The sequence below is a fragment of the Arvicanthis niloticus genome, chromosome 28, assembly GCF_011762505.2.
Source record: "Arvicanthis niloticus isolate mArvNil1 chromosome 28, mArvNil1.pat.X, whole genome shotgun sequence".
Taxonomy (NCBI): domain Eukaryota; kingdom Metazoa; phylum Chordata; class Mammalia; order Rodentia; family Muridae; genus Arvicanthis; species Arvicanthis niloticus.
The window spans coordinates 10,730,872-10,752,699 of record NC_133436.1 but is presented as its reverse complement, the minus strand read 5'-3'; the positions used below and the strand labels follow the sequence as shown (position 1 = coordinate 10,752,699).

Here is a 21,828-nt window from a genome sequence, read left to right as displayed (position 1 = left end):
CCGTGAGCTACTTAACACCATGGTGCATCTGGGGTGTGCTGCTGACTTCCTACAGAAGGAGCTTCTGGTCATGCCGACAGACCTGTGTTGATTGTGCAGGTGACTGTGGGACCATGTCTGCTTCTCACGTGTAAGTTAATTTTCAGTATGCAGGCTTCGTGTAGGACTGCTGTTGAACTGGGGACACTGGCCAAGGAGCAAGGCAGATGCTCAGCCATGGTCATACACAGATGCTTGTGAGCAGGCCGGCCTGCCTCTGGGGTGCCTGCTGCCCTCCCGAGGACAGAGGACAGACTTACAGACTGAGCTGATAGGAACTGATCTCTGGTCCTCTGCAGGAGCAGTCAGCTTTCCTAACCATGAAGCCGTGTCTCCAGCCCTGTGAATGTATATCTTACAGCATGTAACTCTCATGCAGGTCTTATTGCCCGAGGTAGAAGGTCTGAGTTTGAAGCGTGTCACCTTTTGTCCTTCTCGGTGTAAGGGGATAATACACATCATTAGCCTTTACGGCCCAGGCACAAGAGCTCATGTGAGAGGAGAAGCAGTTTCAGAACAGGCCGGGAAGTATTGATTGTGACTACCAGATCCCAGCATGCTTGTCAGATACAGAATTATCTGCACGCTCCTAAAGGAATGGCAGTGACTTGAGTAGGGTGTAGCGGCTGCTTCCTCTGTCTGATGCTTGAATGTAACTCCTGCTGGGTTGAAATCTGAATTCATTTGTGACTGATTTTCCAAAGCTGGCGTGCCAAGATGAACCCACTTGAAAACGGTGGGCTCTCGGACTTGGCTGCAGGAGCCGTCCAGCTGAGGTGGGTTGGCCCGGCATCTGCTGCCTTCATTGTGCCTAATGCTGCATCCATCTGTTTTCTGTCAGAGCTGGTGCCAACAAATTACTAATCTATTAGAGAAACATGGAATGAAGACTGCACTTCTCATTCCTGCCGGTTCCTCTCGTGTTTTGCTTGGCTTACACATTTGGATTCTGTTTGCTAGAAGAGGAAGATGAGCTGCAGACTACATAGGATAGGGCTGGTCATGCCCAGCCACTTCTGCTCACCTTCAAAGCTGGTGGGGAAGGTGGCACTGATGTCCCGAGGCTCAGTACCACAGCCGTTCCCCATCAGCATTGCACCTCCATAGTGACAGTGACACTGTGGGCAAGTTAAATGAAAGGTCGTGCCGCCAGGCAGCGTCAGAAGCAGGGCTCATCAACCCCCGCTAATGCCTGAACTATACCTGGGAAAACATCTGGAGCCTTTATAAAGTGTGGTTATCCTGGCCCATGGGGTCAGAGAAGAATGTCTTTAAAACTTCAAGGAAAAGAAAGGGGACCCTAGTTCTTCACACAGACAGAGACATGTGATTCTGAGTCAGCCCAGCTGACTAAAGGAGATAGACTGAGGGCACAGGGGTAGCGTCGACACAGGCCTGTACATGAGATCCATGTGGCTGGGCCAGAGTGCTTCCCACCCAAGCTGGAGCCCCACTGCAAGCCAGCCCCACAATCAACAAAGAAATGAGAACATGGAGCTGGGCACAGGGCAGTCGGGAAGCTGGGCCATTCTTCCCTCTGGGCTCATGGAGACCCAGCCTACGTCAGCTTTTAGGTCCCTACCTCCCAATGAGTAAGACCCAGGGCGGGAGAGCTCAGCCAGTGTGTCTGTCTCCCACAGGAGGCAGAACTCAGCATCAAAGCATCCTTCTCTAGTCAAATGGCACTGAGAATATAGTACAGTTTGCAGTGGCCCTGTCTAGACGCTTGTCTTAAAGCAAGATTCAGTGTCATTTTCAAAAGGAAAGATGTTCACTGGAGAAAAGGACTTCTACCCACAAGTCGTTTACCCACAAGTCAGGAAGGTGTGAAGTAGCCTCCCAGTGACGTGTGGGCATGTGGATCCGTTCTTTACATGCTTGCACTATAAATGAGTTTACTTGTGTTTGTTTGGTAAAAGTAAAGCTGAAAGGAAGCTGAGACACATGTGGCAGGCGAGGGGCTGTGAGGTCAGGGCCGGGGGAGGAGTCGGAGGTCCTGCTCACAGGAGCATTTACTGACCCAGCTTTCCTGAGGATCCAGGAAGGTGCTGTTTCTACACAGGTGTTGTCTGCTCCCAGAGAATAGAGCACCCAGAAGCCACTTCAGACCTTTATGGAAGGAGTTTGCAATTCTGAACATTTAAAAAAAAAAAACAAAACAAAACATTATTGCTTGATTATCTCTGTGTACTCCGGCTTTGCAAAGATGCTGTGTTCTGTGTAAGGCCCACTCTCAGCCTGCCTCATATTGTTACCTTTATCCTCCTGTCTCCAGGCCCTCAGACTTTCATCTTTATTGAGGTCTTGGGATCTGCCTTGCCTTAAAATCCTCCCATGTCCACCTTTAGCCTTGATAATGACATTCCACTTAAAGACACTACAGACTTGAGCCAGTTTAGTAGATTATGGGCATGTCCCAGGACTGGTCTTTTTCAGGGGTCAGCAAATTATTTTTCTCTTGTTTTGACCCTGTTTTGTAAATATGTACTTGCCATAACTGTGTGGCTACATGTGGCTACCTTGGAGCTGTAAGCTGAATTGGCAGAACTGAGCCATTGGAATACACAGACCCCCAATGCTTAAAATATTTACTCTCTGGCCCTTGGCAGACACACTGTGCCGGCCAGTGGTCTGAATGAACAGAGGTCTCCACCTCATCCATAAATATCAGCCCGTACTTCACAGACAGTTGAAGAAAGCTCACCCACCATGTACGTAACAACAGGCACCCAGTGAACTGAAAGTGTCTCACTTCCTCAGGTCTAGAGGTCATTCTGCTTTGTATGCATTTAAGAAAACCTGTTGGAATGTTGTCATGATGTGGTTATATAAGCATACTGTTTCTTAAGCATTGAAGAGGCCACATACAGTACAGAGTACCTGCACTCCAAGTCACACAGCCTACCTGGGTCACATCCTGGCTCCCACAGTTACTTGTAACAAGTAACTTGGCATCCCCAGGTCTTGAGACCCTCACCTACAAAATTAAAGTTCCAAACAAATGCTTTCTTGGGCATGATATAAAGAATCAAAGGATTGTTTTTGAAGAACGTGGAACTGAACCTAGCACACAGTAATAGTAAGGGTGGTTTTTGCATTTTGGATCCATTTTTGCCTGTACTGAAAGTCCTTGTGTAGCTCCTTCATGTCTTCAGATGTGCACACCCTCAGAAGCATGGCCCTCAGGCCTGCTGCTCCAGCTGCTTCCCCGTCCTCTCCAGCTCCATGTTGCTCCTCAGTGGCTGCCTTCACCATTCTCCTGCCACTTGTTTGCTGTCCCGACTTGTCTGTGCTTGCTTCCCTTTGCCTCTGCCTCATTTGCCAGCTGGCCAGGAACCCCTCCATCACATTTTGTGTTTGGGAGACTTTATGCCTAAGTGACAAACCCTAAGAGGGTGATGTCAGAGGAAGAAAGCTGGAGTCAGGTTTCCCAAGAGTCCCCAGTCAGTAAGCACAGGACATGCCCCACCCCCAGAGGCTGTCCTACATCAGCACCTGAGGTTTTTACTCCACTGCCTCCTGTGCAGACAAAAGCCCACCGCTCCTCCGTCCCAGACAGACTCAGCCCCTCTTGCCATCATGTGGTTTTGCTTTTGTATTTTTCCTTCATCTTTAGCTACCCACATATACTAGTGTGCACGGACCTACACAGGCCTTGGAGCATCCCACATATACTAGTGTGCACGGACCTACACAGACCTTGGAGCGTCCCAGCTGCAAACATTTTCCCTTGTACCTGGAGCTGTTTCTGGCATTTTTATGTATCTGTTGTCGTTAGGTGATGGGAGAATGTTCCAGTGTGTAGTCAGAGTAGTTAAGAAATTCTGTCCATAGTCTACAGACACTTGGTGTTTGTTTGCTTGTTTTATTTTTACATTTGTATTATTTCAGCACTTTGTTACTGGGAGACAGCATACTTCCTTGGTTAAATTCGTAGATTCTGTTTGAGTGAGCTTCAATTCTAACCTCCAAACACAGATTTTCCCCATTTATAAACAGTGATGGGGGTTAGGGGGCTGGAGAGATGGCTCAGTGGTTAAGAGCACTGACTACTCTTCCAGAGGTCCTGAGTTCAATTCCTGGCAACCTCATGGTGGCTCACAACCATCTGTAATGGGATCTGATGCCCTCTTCTAGTGTGTCTGAAGACAGCTATGGTGTACTCATATAAATATAATAAATAAATAAATCTTTAAAAGAAAAAAAAACAGTCATGTGTTTGGCTATTGGGAGAACTGGGTAACCTGTGGGGCAGAAGAGCACTTTAACCAATCGTCTGATGCGCAGTTTGGCTCAGCAGTTAAATTAACATCTGCTGTTATTGACGCGGTACCATGCTTTCTCTAATGTACATGGGTGTAATTTATAGATGAGGTAGTCCTGAAGAGAGGGGAGGTGTGGCTGCCTCCCAGAGCCAGAGGTTGGAGGGGTGACGAGGTCTCATGGCCTTCTCCTGGACCCTGCCTTCCTCTCCTCACACCACCGCTCCCTGTGCTCAATGTCATGCCAGTGCTTAGAGTCGTAAGACACTACATATGTAAACCAGCCACTCAGTCTGGGGTTGAAAAGAAAAGGGTTGGACCCAACATCAGAGGAGAGCCGTGTTGGGCAAAAGAAGATGCACATGAGACACCTTCCTGTGAGGTCAGGAGGGTCAGTTATATGCCCCACAGTCAGGTGGAAGTGGGGTGTGGCAGGGTGGTCTCAGTGGCCTGTGGGACGTACTTTGGGCGAAGTGTAAGGTATCTAGTCCATTGGTAACATTTGGGCCGAGAACCCTTTCTGTGTTCCTTTGTTTCTGCAGCACAGGTATCGACTCCAAGGCCTTGCGCCTGCTAAGCAAATGCTCTACTGCCGGCTTGAAAAAGCCCTTTACTTTTTTATTCTGAGACAAAGTCTTACTATGGTAGACAAGCTGTTCTGGAACTCTCCCAGTGGTCCAAGCAGGGTTGACCATGTGATACTTCTGCCTCAGCTGCCCGTGTAGCTGGGATGACTGGGTCAAGCTCACAACCTAGCTTGCTGCAGTGTGTTCTAAGACTAGCCTTTCTATCCCAGTGTTGTGGAGCTCAACGGACTGTCTGTCATTGAGTTGGTTCCCCAGGCACCTTGGAGATGGCAGCCATGTTTGCAGGGGAAGGAAGAACAGCTAGGGAGCACAACTAGTGACTAGCACCCTGGGGTGGGCATATCGATATGCAGAATATATTTGCAGTGAATGTTTTCATGAACATTTAAATAAAAGGCTTTAACCTGTCTTTGCTTTTTGTTTAGGCAACTACTCCAGAACCCCAACGTATAGCGGGGTGCCCAGTGCAAGCTACAGTGGCCCTGGGCCCGGTATGGGCATCAATGCCAACAGCCAGATGCATGGACAAGGGCCAACCCAGCCATGTGGTGCTATGCCCCTGGGACGAATGCCTTCAGCCGGGATGCAGAGCAGACCATTTCCTGGAAACATGAGCAGCGCCACCCCCAGTTCTCCTGGCATGTCTCAACAGGGAGGGCCAGGAATGGGCCCACCGATGCCCACTGTGAACCGTAAGGCCCAGGAAGCTGCCGCAGCTGTGGTGCAGGCCGCTGCAAACTCAGCACAAAGCAGGTATGCCTCTAAGACAGAGTGGGCTGTGTGCCATGTGAGCAGCAGTGCTTGGCTTTACATGTGAGGTGAGACCAGAGACGGGACAGACAGTGCTTCCTGATCTGCTGAGGAAGGAGTCTGAGTAGTGGGCAGTGGGCATGTCATTGTGGGAAATGGCTTGAAAGGCCTATGACTGTAGGCAGAAGACCAACCACACCTTGCGTAAAAGGAAATGTCTGCTCAGTTCTACTCAATGAGTTTTAAGCCAAAAGCACTACAACCTAACTATTTAACGTCTTAAGCATTGCAAAAGAAACAACATGCAGTCACATACTCAGACACACATGCAATTCAAGCATGAATATTCATTCACACATGCACTTACACAACACCCCCACACACACACATAGTTACACCATAAGATTCTCTATACAGTAGAAACTTTGGTCTGTTGTGGTGGTACATGCCTTTGATCCCATCCTTGGGAGACAAGAGACAGGCAGGACTCTTAAGAGTTTGAGGCCAGCCTAGACTGCATAGCAAGTTCTGGACCAGTCAGTCAGGGCTACACAGTGAGACACCACACACACACACACACACAAATCGAAATTCTGTATGTGTCCTATGTGTTGGTCTAAATGAGTATGTGTGGAATTTTGTATTTTATTGTCTGAACATTTTCTTTCCCAACCAAAATTGGTTGTTAAAGCAAAAATAATATTTTAGAAAGTTTAAACTGGTTAAGCAAAGCTTTGCATTCTATCCTTGGTTTTTAACCCTAATTCTTAATTCCTAAGTTCTTGACCTACCACAAAATGGCATAATTTAAAAATGTAAGAAGCGGCCGGGCGGTGGTGGCACACGCCTTTAATCCCAGCACTTGGGAGACAGAAGCAGGTGGATTTCTGAGTTCCAGGACAGCCAGGGCTACACAGAGAAACCCTGTCTCGAAAAACCAAAAAAAAAAAAAAAAAAAAAAAAAAAGTAAGAAGCGAAGATGAATGTGTTTTAGGAGGAGCAGAAGCAGGTCTGTCCTTTAAAAGGTACACTGGATGCTCTAGATTTCAGTGGTACTTTCAGAAGTAAAGAAAATCCTCACTTGCCAGAGACATAAAAGCTAATTGTGCAAGTGTGTATGTGAGTCTGTGGACATATGTGTGTTCAGATGTGTCTATGTGTCTTTGGGGGTATCTATGAACATTCATAAGTTTCAGTGTTTCTGAAGTATGTGGTTTAGCTGTATCTGGTTGCATGTGTTGAGGTATGTTTAAGTATCTAGTGTGAATGACTGTGAACATGTGTGAGTTTAGATGTGTCTGTGTATCTGTGAATGTCTGTGAACATGCGTGTGTTTAGATCTGTTCCTTTCCCTCTGAAGCTGATGCTCCCAGAATGCAAAGTAAAGACCCTGAATCTCATTCGCTTTTCTGAACACTGACATGTTTCCTTTGAGGAATTAAATGGAGATCCGTCATTACCTCCCTGTTCTGTCTTAGGCTTTTACACTCACTTCAAATCTTCTGACCCTGAGTGTCCACCCCGCAGCCAGACCCGCCAGGCCACGGGAAATGTTTGAATAGACAGTCTGCTGGAGGCTGGCACAGCTGCTCCCATTGTGAATGGCCTAAAAGAACTGCCCATTGTTGCAATTCATAACACCAAGTTACTTCCCTTCTGTTAAGTAGGAAGTATGTGATTGCATCTGACAAGGCCTCTGATGGCATCAAATGGGTAATGGCCAGAGACAGTGAGGCTGAACCCCACTTGATGAAAGTTCTGCCATGCTTCCTTTCTGAGTCAGTTTATAATAGAAATCCACGGGTTAATACATAGCCTTACATTTGCTCTCTGTTCAATCAGCAGACCAGTCTACAGCCTAACTTCGCATCCTTCCCCATTGAGTCTGGCTGTTTAAGTAGCTGTTTATATTGATTTTATTTACCTCAAGTTAAAACTATACTGAGTTGATAGATTGAGAATAAATATGAGAATCCTCCTTTTCTCTCTCTTTGGCCCTTTCCTCCACCTCTGTTGAGTTCTGTAGAGCCCCACCCCAGGTAGCCCTATGGTCCAGAGCAGTCTCCTTTATCCCTGTCTGTAACCTTCTCACCTATGTATGGAATAGTGTGTAGACAGGGACTCAGACCTGTGCTTCCAAACAAATCCACAGAACCTGTTCTGTTTACTTTGGGCCACCATATGTCAGGTCACCTGCTTATCCCAGCCAGTCTCAGGCTGGTACACACCCCATGTTTTCTTCCCGGAACCTCAGCTGTTGCAGCTGCCAGGCTCCTGTGATAACAAACCTGACCAGTACTTGTGGGCAGCAACACACCCAAGGCTTACTGTTGGGAGACCTGGGCATTTACTTTGAAGCTATCAGTGGAAGACCCCTCAGCAGACCCACGTCCCAGGGTCATCTTCCTGTCTGTTGTGTTCCTTTCTGTCTTTTTCTTTGATGTGAACCATCTCATGACAGTGTGATGGGGGCTTGCAGGCCTCCCTTCGGGTCCTGACTGTGCCTGGCTTTCACCTGCCCGCACTCCTTCATGCCTGAGAAGAAAAGTAGAAACTGTTAACTGCACAGAAGCAGTGAAGTCTCCCACTCTGCTCTGAGCCCCTCTGGGGTTGATGTTCTGTGGAGGAACCTGTGTTGTGCTGCCACACTGAAAGCCCCATCCCAGGAGCCTGGACACTGGAAGAGGTGGGCTGCCCAGAGCAGAGGGGGGACTTCACGGTACCTCTGAGCCTTCCCTTAAGCCAATGACTTCTGCTAGCTCTTCCTCCAAGGAGGCGTGGAATGTTGGACAGGGGAATTCAACAAAATAATCAAGAGTTTTCTGCCTCTGCACAGTGGCATCTTAGTCTTGGTGTCAATACAGGGGTTGGAGACAGCAAAGGTGCTTCTCTTTCCTGCTACAAACCTGCATATTTAATAAACTGCATGTGTTACTAAACAATAGTATTAACGATATCTTTTGTATATATGTTGATCAGATCTTCCCATACCAGCTCCTCATTCTTGGTAGTAACAGACAGTGGACCATACCACACCCTGTGAACAGTAAACTCAGCTCTGCCCTTGTCCCTTCTTAGCCTAACACCAAGCTTTTTCATAGTCTTCTTTCCAAGAGCAGAAGGTCATTTTGTCCTGGAGAGTCATTAGTTCTGTAAACATGGTCCTCAATGCGGAACAACAAAGAATCCTCTGAGCATGATCCTCCGAGTAAAGTAACTATGGAGTGAGACAAACGTACTCGTTCTTGGGAACCTGCCTTTTCCTCTCTTGCACTTTAATATGGTTCCTTCAGGGTCAGCTCACGAGTCTAGAGGACCAGAAAAGCATTTGTCATCAGCTGCTGAGCCACAGGCTCTGTCCGTTCCCAACTCAGGAGTGCTGTTTAGGCCCACAAAGCTGGTGTGCTCGCCTTGCCAAGCCACATTAAGCAGCTGTGTAAAATGAATTTAAATGACATGCATCAGAGTAAAATCCCTTCCACTGGGGCAGAAAATCAATGTTAGCTAACCAGCCTGAGAAGATCAACTGGCTCCAGCCAGCAGCTTCCAGAGGGCACTGCCTACAAGGCAGCACCTCCTCCTTAATTAAAATTCAGAGGAGGGACAAAGCTGGGGCAATTGTGATGTCTCACATCTGGCAAAGCCCCCCTACCCCAGAAGTTTCCTTTCATGTTTACAGTATCCTTTCTGAAAAAGAAACCCAAGTTTAGTTCCTATTTCAGGCTGCCCTCTGCCCCACTTTGCTGCATGCTGGCCTCCCTTGCCTGTTTCCAGAGTGCAGGCTTGGCTGTGGGAAAGCAGTGTTTACAAGGCTGTGCTCCAGTGGCCGAGAGCCCTGGTCAGCCCACCATGGCTGTCCTGTGCTGTAGCTCTGTCTTACTCTCCATGTTTGTTTGGTCTCCCCCACCCCCTCCATTGATGGATGAAGCCAGTTTAGGGCATGCACTTCTTTTGAGGGGAGGGAGTGAACACTTAGCCTTTGGGGCACCACAGTTTGTTATAATGTTCTCTTCATCATTCCCAAAGAGCCTGGAGCCTGGGAAAGAATTACAAAAGAACAGATTATTAATAAAGGTCAGAAGTGTGTGTCTAATTCAGCTAAGTAGCTGGCAAAGAGGAGGGATTGTGTATGGCTGTTAGGATGAGAGTGCTCACAAGTTGAGCGTAAGATACCAGAGAAAATAGCAGTTTAGCTGTTTGAAAAGGGGGCTCATTAATGTCATTTTGAGGGTGATTTGTAAGTGTATAATCCACTTGCAACATCAAATAAGCTACAGATGTACAGGTTGTTTCTGTTGGTGGTTTTTAGGATGAAACCGAGGATCTGTGATAGAAAAGGTATGGACCTTTTATGTCACACATGTGATGGTAACCAAACATTCAAAGTTAATGATTTACAAGGAGTAGCTGTACTCAGAAAGTGCCTCGCTGTGTATTGCTTTAAAGCATCAATAGTTAATGTGAAGGTATTCTCAAGAGTGTATCGTCTGAGTATAGTTTGACAGAAGCTTTGGAAGACCTCAGCCCCCTGCTTCCTGAAGAGGCATTGCTGTGAATTCTAGACACCTCCATAGCTTATAGGATGTTTTCAGTGACCAAGTAAGTCTATTATCTATAGCCTTGACAGCACGAGCAGTCATGTGAGAGAGATTTCCTCAGTGCTGCAGTGTGCCCTGCCTCATTCCTTCATTCTAGGAAAAACCTGTGATTCTAAACAGTTAGCCTCTTTGCCAAATATGGAGCTGGGTCCTTAAGAATTACTTAGATGTTTCTTTCTTAGAAAGTCTTCCAAGGAAGAACCATGACTTCGATTTACAAAAGTCTGACAGTTTTCTTGGATCTTTTGAAGCCAGAATGGTTGAAAGGAACCCAGTTCTTCAATAACAAGACCACATTCCACCCCCAGCACCATATAAACTCTGCCGGCTTCTTAAGATGATGTCAAGGTCTGCTGTTGTCTGAGAGATCTTCATCCTGTTCTCATCACATTGGCTCCCAAAAGAAGCAGAGCTTCTATTACAGGCTCAGAATCTGGAGCAAGAGGGTTTTGGACACTGTCTAGTCTCTGCCCTTTATTTTATGCTGGAAGGTACTAATATTACTGGGGTCACCAGATGTCATTGAATTAGTGGCAAGGCATACCAGATGCAAGGACTCTGTCTCTCTTGTCCCATGCAGTGCTGTCCCTAAACTTGGTGAAGGGGTGGATTCTTACTGTCCACACTCTCTAGTCTATAAAAGCTATTCTGCTAATAGAAAGTGAACCTGAATGTGTATCTGAGCAAGACCATTCTATCTAGGACTGAGCTCCAGCTTCCTCTGCTAAAGAGGATCTGGGCTGGCACCTGCCTGGATTCTGAAGCCTAGGCTGCATGGAGACTTCGTTGCAGGGCAGGCAGTAGGCCCTTACTGGTACACAGATAGGCTGGATTCCCTGTCTCACCCTGTGGTTGCCCATGCTGGGACCACTTCTGCCATCCTTAAAACTGAGGGAGACGCAGCTGTGGGGTGCAGGCCATGAGCTGGACTTTATCTGCTGTCCCTGGAGGAGTCTTCATGGTCTCAACAAGCACCAGAAAGAGGAGACTCTCAGAGTTAGTTTTTAAAAATAAATGATGCTAGAATCAATCAGTTAGAAGTCTCACTCTGCTTGACTAGAAGGCAGTCCTGCTGAGAATCCAGAATGGATTCTAATGCTCTGGCCAAGCGGGGACCTGTGACTGAGCTGACACCTTTCATCCTTGTCACCTCTCAGCGGAAAGGATGACCTTTGAAATCCCATGGTGGTCACTACACTGTGGCTAACAACACAAGCATTTGAAGTGTTGAAGGAGCTGAGCTTTGCAAGACTAGGCACAGCAGCCTTCTGCTGTGAAGGAGGTGCTGGGTCTGCACTGGTGTGTACCACACGTCGCTCAGCGAGCAGCTGTTCTTGATGAGATGCATCATTCCTATGTAATTCATATCCTGTGCTGCTGTTTGCCGGCAAGGTGCTTTTTCAGTATTTTGCTCTGAGGCTAGCCTGATGCCATTCTGCTGATGGACATGGAGCTGCTGATGTGGAAACATTAATGAGAGCGTGCATTAAAATGTCAGAGACCAGGCCCAAAAAAATAATCCACAGCTCCAGCCCCTGGTTATAGTAGGTCCCCATGGTGGGGGCAGTGAGTGGTTTGAATTAACTGAGATCTAGCCCTTTGGATTTTGGACAATTAGGTTTCAACATAATAGCTATGATTTGAAAAGTCGTGTTATAGAAAGACAAAGTGAACAGATTTCAAAGGCTGAAATAGAGTTTTTATTTCTGAAATGAGATAGAAGCCTTTGTGTTATCATCTAAATACTGTGCTTGCCTTCGTAGTCCATTGTTTTCTATTTCCAGACTTAGAATTTAAATGAATATTATGTCATTTTAAGATTATGATTTCAATGAACTCTTTCAGAGTTACAAAATTATTATGGAAGCTATAAAATATAAATCTTCAGGTAAAAATATAGTAAAACATAAATTCTAAAAGGACCGAAAGAGTTTTCTTTAAAAGATGAGACCCAGTGAATCAAACCAGATGTACAGTAAACCTTTATAATGACTTCAAGTCCTAATCTAATGGGTGTTTGTCACCCCAGGGGGTGGGGTAGGGCAATGGTCTTGACAGATGTCCTAGATGGTTCTGTGTAGAAAGCAGGTTCAGCTGAGTATGGGTACCCAGAACCCCCTGCTCCCCCAAAGCACTCATGCCAATCAAGGGTGGGAAAGGGGAGAGAGTGCCGCTGGACTGCCTTCCCCATGATGAACATCAAACCAGACGGTCACTGTAGCTGCTGCCCTGGGCAGGACTGGGAGGAGCGAGGCTTGGTGCAAACCTGACTGTTACTCAAGCCAGAGCTCCCCCCACAGACACACCCACTCACTCTTGGTGCCTCAGACATTGAGTCCTCCTGGTACTCTCAGTGGACAAAGGACCCGCCCCTTTTGTTGTTCTCTTCCCACCCTCGTCCACCCTACTCCAACTGTCCTGCCCTGAAGGGCTCTCCCCTGCTTGCTGGTGCAGCCCACTGGATTCATGCTTTTGCCCTCGTAGCCCGCTATAGATTCTGCCCCCATGCTCTTCACATAGCTAAACAAGCTGGGCCATCCATCTAGAGTAAGCATTGTGATCCACACCCATTGGGGTACACATCAGTGTGACAAGCACATCCCAACTCCTCAGAGTTGGCACTGCAGCCAAGGCCTGCATTGTCAGCCTGCCAGGCTCTGCCTGGGCAACACTGGTTGTGGCCCAGAGCAGTTCTCACTGAAGACTAGTGGGAAGGTCCAGGCATGTGCAGAGGGTGTGCTGGGGCTTGGTGTCCTGCGGTTTGGAAGTACCCTGGCGACTCATACAGACCACAGGGAGGAGCAGACTCTTGACTGAGGACTTTGGGATCTGATACCCTGTGAGTCCCTCTTCCTCTGTTCTTCATACTTACTTTGACCTGAACTTCTGTCATCAACAAACCAACCAAGCTTACAGCTGTAAAGCTGTAAGGCCCATCCCAGGCTCACGCTGGATTGCCTTTGTTTAGGCACCTGCAGGCAAGGGCTTGATTGAGTCTTGGGCTCTGTTCTCATGGGGCAGAGCTAGTGAGAACATTATTTGGTGGTGTCTTACTTTTACTAAGTTAAATGACTTTATGGTCTAGCCTTATTAGGAAATTTTGAAGACTTCTAAACTCAAAAATGATAAACTGGGAGTGGTTGTTCATACCACATAATACTTGGGAGGCTGAGACAGGAGGATTACCACAAGTTCAAGTGCAGCCTTCACTGTATAGTGAGCACCAGGCTAACCTGGACTTCAGAGGGAAACCCTGTCTTAAAAATAAAAAAGAAACTCAGAAATGACTCTATTTGTGTTGTCTAGAGAAGTACAGTGCTTGTTTGTGGACTTGTGAAATACTGCCAAGACAGAATATATAGGATGAGGAACTCAAGACCCAAATTAATTTTGTAACTTGAGTGACAGGTCTACTAAGGTACTAGAAAGCTCAGTAAATGCCTGCACAATATATAGATATAGATAGATATAGATATATTCTTAATCATCTCACTGCTAAACCCTCTCTTTGATTACTACTCAGTGCTTGTTAATTAGCCCCCCGATGGCTGCCAAGATCACACATCCTCTATGTCTCAGGCATTCACAGCCCTCCAGGCCCCCTTAGCCTCACTCACTCTGTTAAGATGCTTCAGACTCTGCTCCTCATACTCGGGTAGCACAGTGTGGCTATTCCTGACACTGCTGAGGAGCAGGTCTCCTTGTGTGTCATTTGAGAATTTCCTTGATGCTATTATAACCTCAAGGTAACATGCTAAGTTAGCATTGTTAAATATAATACAGTTAAGAAGGTGTTTTTCCATATAGCTAGGCATGTTCTCCAACTAGCTCGTAACTTAATATCCCATTTATTCTAATCTAAGTTCTGTCACGTTCCTGGTTACCTCTGCTCAGGTGCCATGCGTCTCTTCCGTCATGTCCAGGGCAGATCTTCCTGCCCTTGGCTCTATCCAGACTTCTTTCTATCAGATGCCCCACCTTCTAGTCTACCCTTTCCTATAGGCTGTAAGTTTCTTTTTATTGACAGGTGATGGATCCATACAACACACAAGATATTCTCTCTACAGAAAGGGGCATTTTAGGTGGGCACATTGATGACAGCTGGTTTTTCTTTCATGCTGCATGTTCCTCATCTTAAAGTATTGGCCTGTGTGATTGTGTCTTGTTGGAGCCGATTGACTTTTGCTCCGTACAAAACCCATAGGGTCCTGGAGTCACCTCCAGCAGGGTTAGTAGGGGCTATGAGAGCCACTGCCGTCCTCTGTGGCTTCATCTGAGCCAAGTGTGCAAGGCAGTGAACACACCGAGAAACACCAGGAAAGGACTAGAGTTAAGTGTGTTTAAAATACCTTAGTTCAGTTCTGTACCATTACTAATAAATGTTATATAAAACAGACGAGTAAGCTCAACGAATCAGTCACCTTTGATGGTGACGAGATTATCTTTAGTCATCAATAAAATCTAAACTACCAGACACTGTGTTTGCATTTTCCTTATACTCTGATGTCAGAGCTTTTGAGGTTCGTTTCTTTTCATTGGTCTGGGAGCCAGGAAGGATAGCTAAGACACCAGATAAAATAAAGGGCTGGATCTGCGAGCCTTTCACTCATGGCGGTGCTGCTGCTGGATGGTGTGATATCCAGGTGAAGTAGTTACGGAGGGGAAGATGCTCATGACATTTGTGGTGGTGTGAGCTTCATGACACATCAGTGATGTGCAGAGTCTAACACAAAGCCTTACCAAGCCTCCGAGAGGAAGGGTTTCCCAGATCACAGACACACTCTCAGGGTCAAGAAAAGTTGCACCTGGAGAGTTAGGCCTCTGTACTGCGGAGAACATTCCAGAGTGTGTGCTGGCAAGGTCCCCACTGCTCCTCTGTTGAAAAAAATACTGTTCTCCCATCCTTCAAAGAAAAACATGAAACTCCTCCTCCATGTGTCTCATTCACTCTGTGTCTTCCAGACTACCAGCCCTCTGTCTTATTTCATCCTGTCTTGCCTAGAACACAGTGGCCTACTGAGGCCAACAGAGACACAGAGCAGATCTGAGCACTCTTGGTTTAAGAACTGTGGATCCCTGTAAAAATACAGGGCCTCAGGCTATTTAAACAAAACACAACTGCTCCACACCCTTTGTGTGAGAAGACACTCTTAAGTTACGCAGAAATCCCTTGTTCAGTCAGATATTACACTTACAGCTACTCTGCCAACAGCAGGATGGTGTCTTTAAAACACCATCTTCAGTGTCTTCCATGCTGCAGAAAAGTGCCGTGTGTGTGTGTGTGTGTGTGTGTGTGTGTGTGTGTGTGTGTGTGTTGATGAGGATAGAGCCTCCAAGAGCCAGCTGCAACCACTCCTTACTGGGCTGTGCTTAGACCGGATGCCTCAGAGCCAGGCTTCTGAGGGCTGTGTGGCACTATCTCTTCCCAGGAAGCATTCTTCCACGGTACTGTAAAGTCAGATAGTGTATGGACCTCTCTTGTCTGTGATAAGCAAGCTCGTAGCTTCTTGCTGGCTGTTGGTTTCTTGTTGGTTGTTTAGGCCACTGCTGTGTCCCTGGAACCTATTGTCACTAGTCTCATGTACAGCTCCTATCTATCTATCATGGTTATGATAACCATGATAGATAGATATCTAACCTATCTATCATGGTTATCAGCCCTGGGCAGATAACCATGAGTGTACTCTCTGACTGAACAGAAGGGATTTCTGCTTAATTTTTCTTAATCTAGAGTGTCTTCTCCCACAAAGGGTGTGGAACAGTTGTATCCTGTTTAAATAGCCTGTGGTCCTGTGTTTTTATAGCGACCCACAGTTCTTAAACCAAAAAAATACCTTAAGATGGAGTTGAGAAATGGTTCAATGGTTAGGACCACTGGTTCTTGCAAAGAACTAGGGTTCAGTTCCCAGCACTTCCAAAGTGCCTCATAACCTTAGGCCCCAGGTACACATGTGGTGCATATAAAAACATGCAAGCAAATACATACAAAGTAAAAATAAATTTAAAAAAACAATGTTAATGTCTTAAATGGAAAGTCCCAATAAAGATCTGGTGGTGCTGGCTTACCTTCACAGGTTGTCTCATGAAATGGTGACTGTGTTCAGAAAGGCCCCTGTGGGAGTCAGGAGCTTCAGGGCAGCATCTTCTGGCCTTATTGTAAATTGTGCTCATAGAAGCTAGGTTTCATCATAAAATGACAGGTTGCTTCTTCTAGTCCCAATCCAAGGCCTGTTTAACTGAAGCTCTGGTGATTCTCTGGGGCAGCACATTTAAGGAACAAACCCTGGGTCCTTCCTCCATTACATTAACAAGCTGGAAATGAGCTGGCCCGGGTGACAGCAGGTAGCTGTGTCGGCAAAACAGAGGCCTAGGAGGTGCAGGCTGTGTCCTCCTGTGTCCCAACAGCCTCCTGTGGTGTGGCACTTTACTACCACAGTTATGAGTTAGGAAGTTGTAGAACCAGGACAACCATGACCTGCTCACAAACCCTCCAGCCCAGCCTTAGCAGAAACCCCAGTCCTGTGACCCATAGAGCCCAAGGTGGATGGGCTCACATTTGGGGTCGGGATTTGCACTGAAGCGCTCTGCTTATTTCAACTTGAAGGTTGGCCTGGCTTTGTTTTGATAGTCTTACCTCCATTAAGGAAAAAAATTATTTACTTCTTAGCCCTCTTGACTTTGTATTTTTGTAAACAGGAAGGTATTTGGCAGTTAAGGAGTGCGACCCAAGAAGAACCAGCCCTTCTGAGGGACAGGTTCCCTTTGCTACCAACCGAGGTTGCTGTGGTCCTTGGAATTGCCAACTAAGTATGTCTTGAGTCACGGGAATCCTGTATCAGCAACACCTACTTATGTGCTCAGGGAGTCAGGAGTGGCCACCCTATGCTTCTGCCCCAGAACACATGGTTTCTAAAACCCAGCAGAGTGCACTGCACCCCTGGTGGTGGCTCCTTAGCAAACATAAAGAGAACCCCTGCAGCCGTGCTGAGACACTCACAAATCCTTGTGTTTCTGGCAAGACAGGCTCTCTTTTTTTTTGCAGCTTCCTGGTTGGATACCCAAGACACCTGTTGCACAAGAGTCCTCTCCTTAAACACAAGGGATCCAGAAAGCTGTTTGAGCCGTGCCTAACACCATCCCTCCCATGATTGTGCCTTCAGAACCCAGAGAAGAACTTCTTGTCTTGTTACTTTCTCAGTTACTATCAGCGGCTGCCATCACTGTCTGTGGTGTTGGGAGCCCTTAGGAAGTACCCAGGACTGAGAGCAGCTAGGAATCTTGGCTGCTTCCTGTTGTGTGACCTTTGGCAGGTTCCTTAACCTCTGACCCACATCTGCTTAATTTGTATGTGAGCGTAATTGAACTCACCGTTCTCAATTTGAAACCTAAGTGTGTGAAGAGCATAGAAAGCACAGCAGATACCTCCATCAGTACTGGGTGTGACTAACAATGGGTGTGACTAACGGGTGCTGTCAGTCATGGTGCACGCCCACAGAGAGCAACACCACCTATGCTCTCCTGACTCAAGTGGTTTGCTCCCGGACCCCCAGTGGCCATGGGCAGTATGGCTAGTGTCAGAGTCAGGAACCCTGGTAAGGAACAACTCAGATCCAGCATCCTGACTTCTAAGTGTTTGAGGGGTTTTCTGTTACTTTAAGGTTCTTTATAGCTGTAATGTGCACCTTTGTCTTGTGATTGTGGGCACTGCTAATACAGAGGAAATCATAGATTAGTGTCAGGTGACAGTGTACATTGTCACCTGCCTAGTGAGTGTCATATTCTCATTTTCTTTCCTGCCTTCTTACGAAGCCATTCTTTTCATACCTGCTATACTGCATGGCACTGAGTTTTGTAGATACTTAAAGATGACCATAATTAATAGCGCCTGTCACAGTGCAGACTTGGGTCTCTGCTGGGTGCTAGGTTGTCTTTGTGAACCTAAGAACACCATTGAAAGCCAAGCACTACGGGAAGGTGGCCTTTGCTTCTTTATAGGGTTAGTTGGGAGCCATTAAGTAATGGTAGCTATACCCGCGGCAACTACAGTGGGTGCTCTGAGGCTGGTCAGCAGCCTGGACGCTTGCGCTGGCTCCCAGAGCCATGCGTGTATGCGCTGTCCTTTCAGGAACATCTTCCCAAGTCCCTCGTGAGGATGGGTTCAGAATTTCCCTGAGTGGTTTGTAACATTTATTAGAAGGAAAAGCAAATGTTTAAACCTTTGATAATTTGATTGGAAAAAAATAGTTCTTAATTTCTTATATAAGCCAGAAAGTCGAATCCACTAGAAATTGATATACAAATGAATATAATCCTAATGGTTTTGAACAATAATTTATTTGACTCATTTAAATCTTGTGCTACTGTTGACTGCTCTATGTTTAAGAGCCACCCTGGTAGCTTAGAGAATGACAAGGCTGTCTGGAGCAGGTAGAGGGAGAATAAGCTTGAGCCTCTTCTCAGGAGCATCGTAGCTGCACTGGGGCAGGCATAGCCCCTCTCCCATCTCACTGCCAGCAGCCAAGAGTGACAGGAAACTGAGTCCCCAAGAGGTGGCATCTCCTTTAGCTCCTCCTTCCCATGACTCCACTCCCGGAAGTCTGTCATCTTCCCCACTCCCTAAACCACATGTGGACATGTGGTGTTTTTATGGGACCCAATTTAAAAACTTAAATAATAGGGCTGAGGTGGAAGCAGGTCTCTCTCTCAGAGCTGTTTTATCAGGAAATTGGGGGCAAAGGTTTGCTTTAATAGCATTCAACACTGCTCGGTAGCTTTTTTCACTTCAGACTTCTGGTTTTGACGTCAGGGTATTAGCGGTGTGAGTAGTCTGATCTTGTTAAGCTTTAGAGCTGGAGAGCCCAGTGGTTAAGAGCACATGTGTTCTTCTTGCAGAGGACACCCCCATCAGGCTCAAGTCCCCATAGACACACATATATTCATATTCTCTCTCACTCTCGCACGCTCTCTCTGACACACACACAATAAATCTTAATGCAGCACGAGGCTATAGCTCAGCCTTAGAATGTTGGGGTAGAAAATGATCAGGGTGGAATTTGATCCCCGGAACCAAAAATGACAAAGGAAAAAAAAAAACAGCACTTTTTAAAAATTAGAAATTGATTTGGCTTACTTTATAATTCCTGTTTTAATTTCAAGTTCCTTACTCCTGCTTCTGTCTATCATGACATGATTAAGAGTGTAACTTGTGCACTTGAGAGTCGCATATTGAATATCTACCCACCAGTAGAGTCAAGCCTCTCTGGAGAATACCAGCCCTGCCCCTGCATCTTGAGATGAGTGTCAGGTCACCGTCCAGGCACTGTGGTGTTCAGTGTATTGTCCCTGTTCTCTCTCCCTGCAGGCAAGGCAGTTTTCCTGGCATGAACCAGAGTGGCCTCGTGGCCTCCAGCTCTCCCTACAGCCAGCCCATGAACAACAGCCCCAGCCTGATGAGCACCCAGGCCCAGCCCTACAGCATGACACCCACGATGGTGAACAGCTCCACAGGTAAGCAGCACCTCTGCTTTTGAGGGCCACCCTATCTTCCTTGGCCCTCCTCTTAGGCACATGGTGAATGTGCCCCAATGGCTTGAAAATGGCAGAGTCCCCAGCGCACAGGGATAAGTGCACTGTTCTGCTTCAGAAAGCTTGCTTAGTCTGAGACTTGAGGTGACACTATACTCGAGGTAAATATCTTTTCATTGTTTGGATAGTCAGCCACATGTTTCAAGTGTCTCTGGATTCGAACTGCATGTTCTACATTCTCTTTGTTATTAAGAGAGTTACTAAGACGGTTGAAGGGTCCCAGAACAGAAACTGTCACTTGGCAGTGGCATAGGTAAACAGCTAGATCTGTGCTGAATAGGAAGCTCTGCAAGGCTGAGCAGAGGGAGATCTTCTTCTCCCATTCAGGGCAACCACTCTCCGGGTGTGTGACAGTTGGCAGCTCCTGAGTGCTGTCTACAGCTGTCTCTAAAGAGAGCTGTCCTGGCTGTGTTTAATTCTCTGTCCCCTTCATACTAGTCATTCTTGCCTTCTTACAGTCAGGCCTGCTTCTCCAAACCAAAGCCTCCCAGAGACGAGTGTTTCATCAGAAGTGGGAGCCTGGGATTTCACTAACCAGTAGCAACTTTTTGGTAGGATTTGTCCATTGTTTCACACAGGCTTGATGTAAGCGTGGCAAGTCCTCCGTGCTTTGGGACATGTCACGAACACTTTGTGAGCCCCTGCTCTGTGTCTGTATCCTTGAGAGGCCTACCCTGCTCCCAGAGCTCTCTGTCAATAGCCCAGAGGGGCCAGGCATGGGACTCATTCAACAATGGCCTTCCTGATCAGTCCTCTGTAAGTTTAGAAAAAGCACAAACCAAAGCGTGGGTCAAAACAGAGGGTCTAGGCCGGGCGGTGGTGGCGCACGCCTTTAATCCCAGCACTTGGGAGGCAGACGCAGGCCGATTTCTGAGTTCGAGGCCAGCCTGGTCTACAGAGTGAGTTCCAGGACAGCCAGGGCTACACAGAGAAACCCTGTCTCAAAAAAACAAAAAACAAAAAAACAAAAACAAAAACAAAAACAAAAAAAAAAAACAAAAAAAACAGAGGGTCTGCAGGACCTAAGTATCACTTCCTAGTGTTAAGCAGGTGGCGGCTCATCAGGGAAATGATGGAGATCCAGCAGCCTGCCCACTAGGAGCCACTACCTCCCTGCAACGCTGCCCTGGCCTTAGAGGGTCTGGCTTGGGATGGCCTATATTCTGTCTAGCTCCTGAGATAAAAAAAATTATTCTGAAACTGGAATAAATTTTTATCTAATGTTATTGGCACTCATTTTTCCTTTTTTCTTTAAACCCCAGAGCCCCCAAAATACTAGTAACAAACAGATGGCGCACAGCCCTGACTAAGAAGATGTATGTATTCTTAAGCAAGAACCAGTTCTATGGGGACTCACAGAAAGGGCTTCATTTTATTATTCAGATAATTCAGCGATTCATTGCTTCATGCAGAGGAAATCTGTTCAGTGAAAGGCCATTTATCCTTAGAGCTTTCTGTATAACATAGTAGTATGTCTTTCATGGCATTGTACATTTCAAAATATTGAATTTTTAATAATTTAAACATTTATCAAATTTTGTTCTCCACATTTATGTGATTTTATTTCCACATTATTAAGTTGGATGCTACCCGATAGAAAGTCATCACTCAGCATATCCAAGGAGGATTGACCATCTAGTGTTTCCTGTGTCTGTTGACAGGTCTGTGTGAGTCTATTGTGAGTATTACTCTCAAAGGGACAGGAATGTTAGGACTTCCAACAGTGCTGCTCCTCCCTCTCTGTGCTACCCTACACAGAGAGAGTGGCTCAGAACATCCACCTCCGTGGCTTGGGACCATGGAGATGATAAAATCCCAGGGGTAGCAGAAAGGCATTCCTTCATCAAGGTACCCTACAGAGGAAGGAAGGCAACAGAGAGATACAGGCAAGCCAGCAGTGGCATTTTCTGAGATCCCATTACCAGTCCCTATACATCCTTAGCAACCCAGCATTCCTTTCACTGAGCCAAAAGGTACTATTGTACAAGGTGAACATCACCGGAAAAA

The 21,828-nt window shown here is 46.6% G+C and overlaps 1 protein-coding gene across 7 annotated transcripts in view; it reads left to right on the top strand.

Annotated features, from left to right (window-relative positions):
- Window positions 1-21,828, top strand: part of Arid1b (AT-rich interaction domain 1B) — a 348,947-nt gene that overhangs the window by 289,258 nt on the left and 37,861 nt on the right. For all 7 annotated transcript variants that reach the window (XM_076926714.1, XM_076926712.1, XM_076926709.1 and 4 more), the window contains 2 exons: window positions 5,314-5,641; window positions 19,598-19,743. In XM_076926714.1, the coding sequence (XP_076782829.1) occupies window positions 5,314-5,641; window positions 19,598-19,743 (474 nt within the window). The remainder of the gene's footprint in view (window positions 1-5,313; window positions 5,642-19,597; window positions 19,744-21,828) is intronic.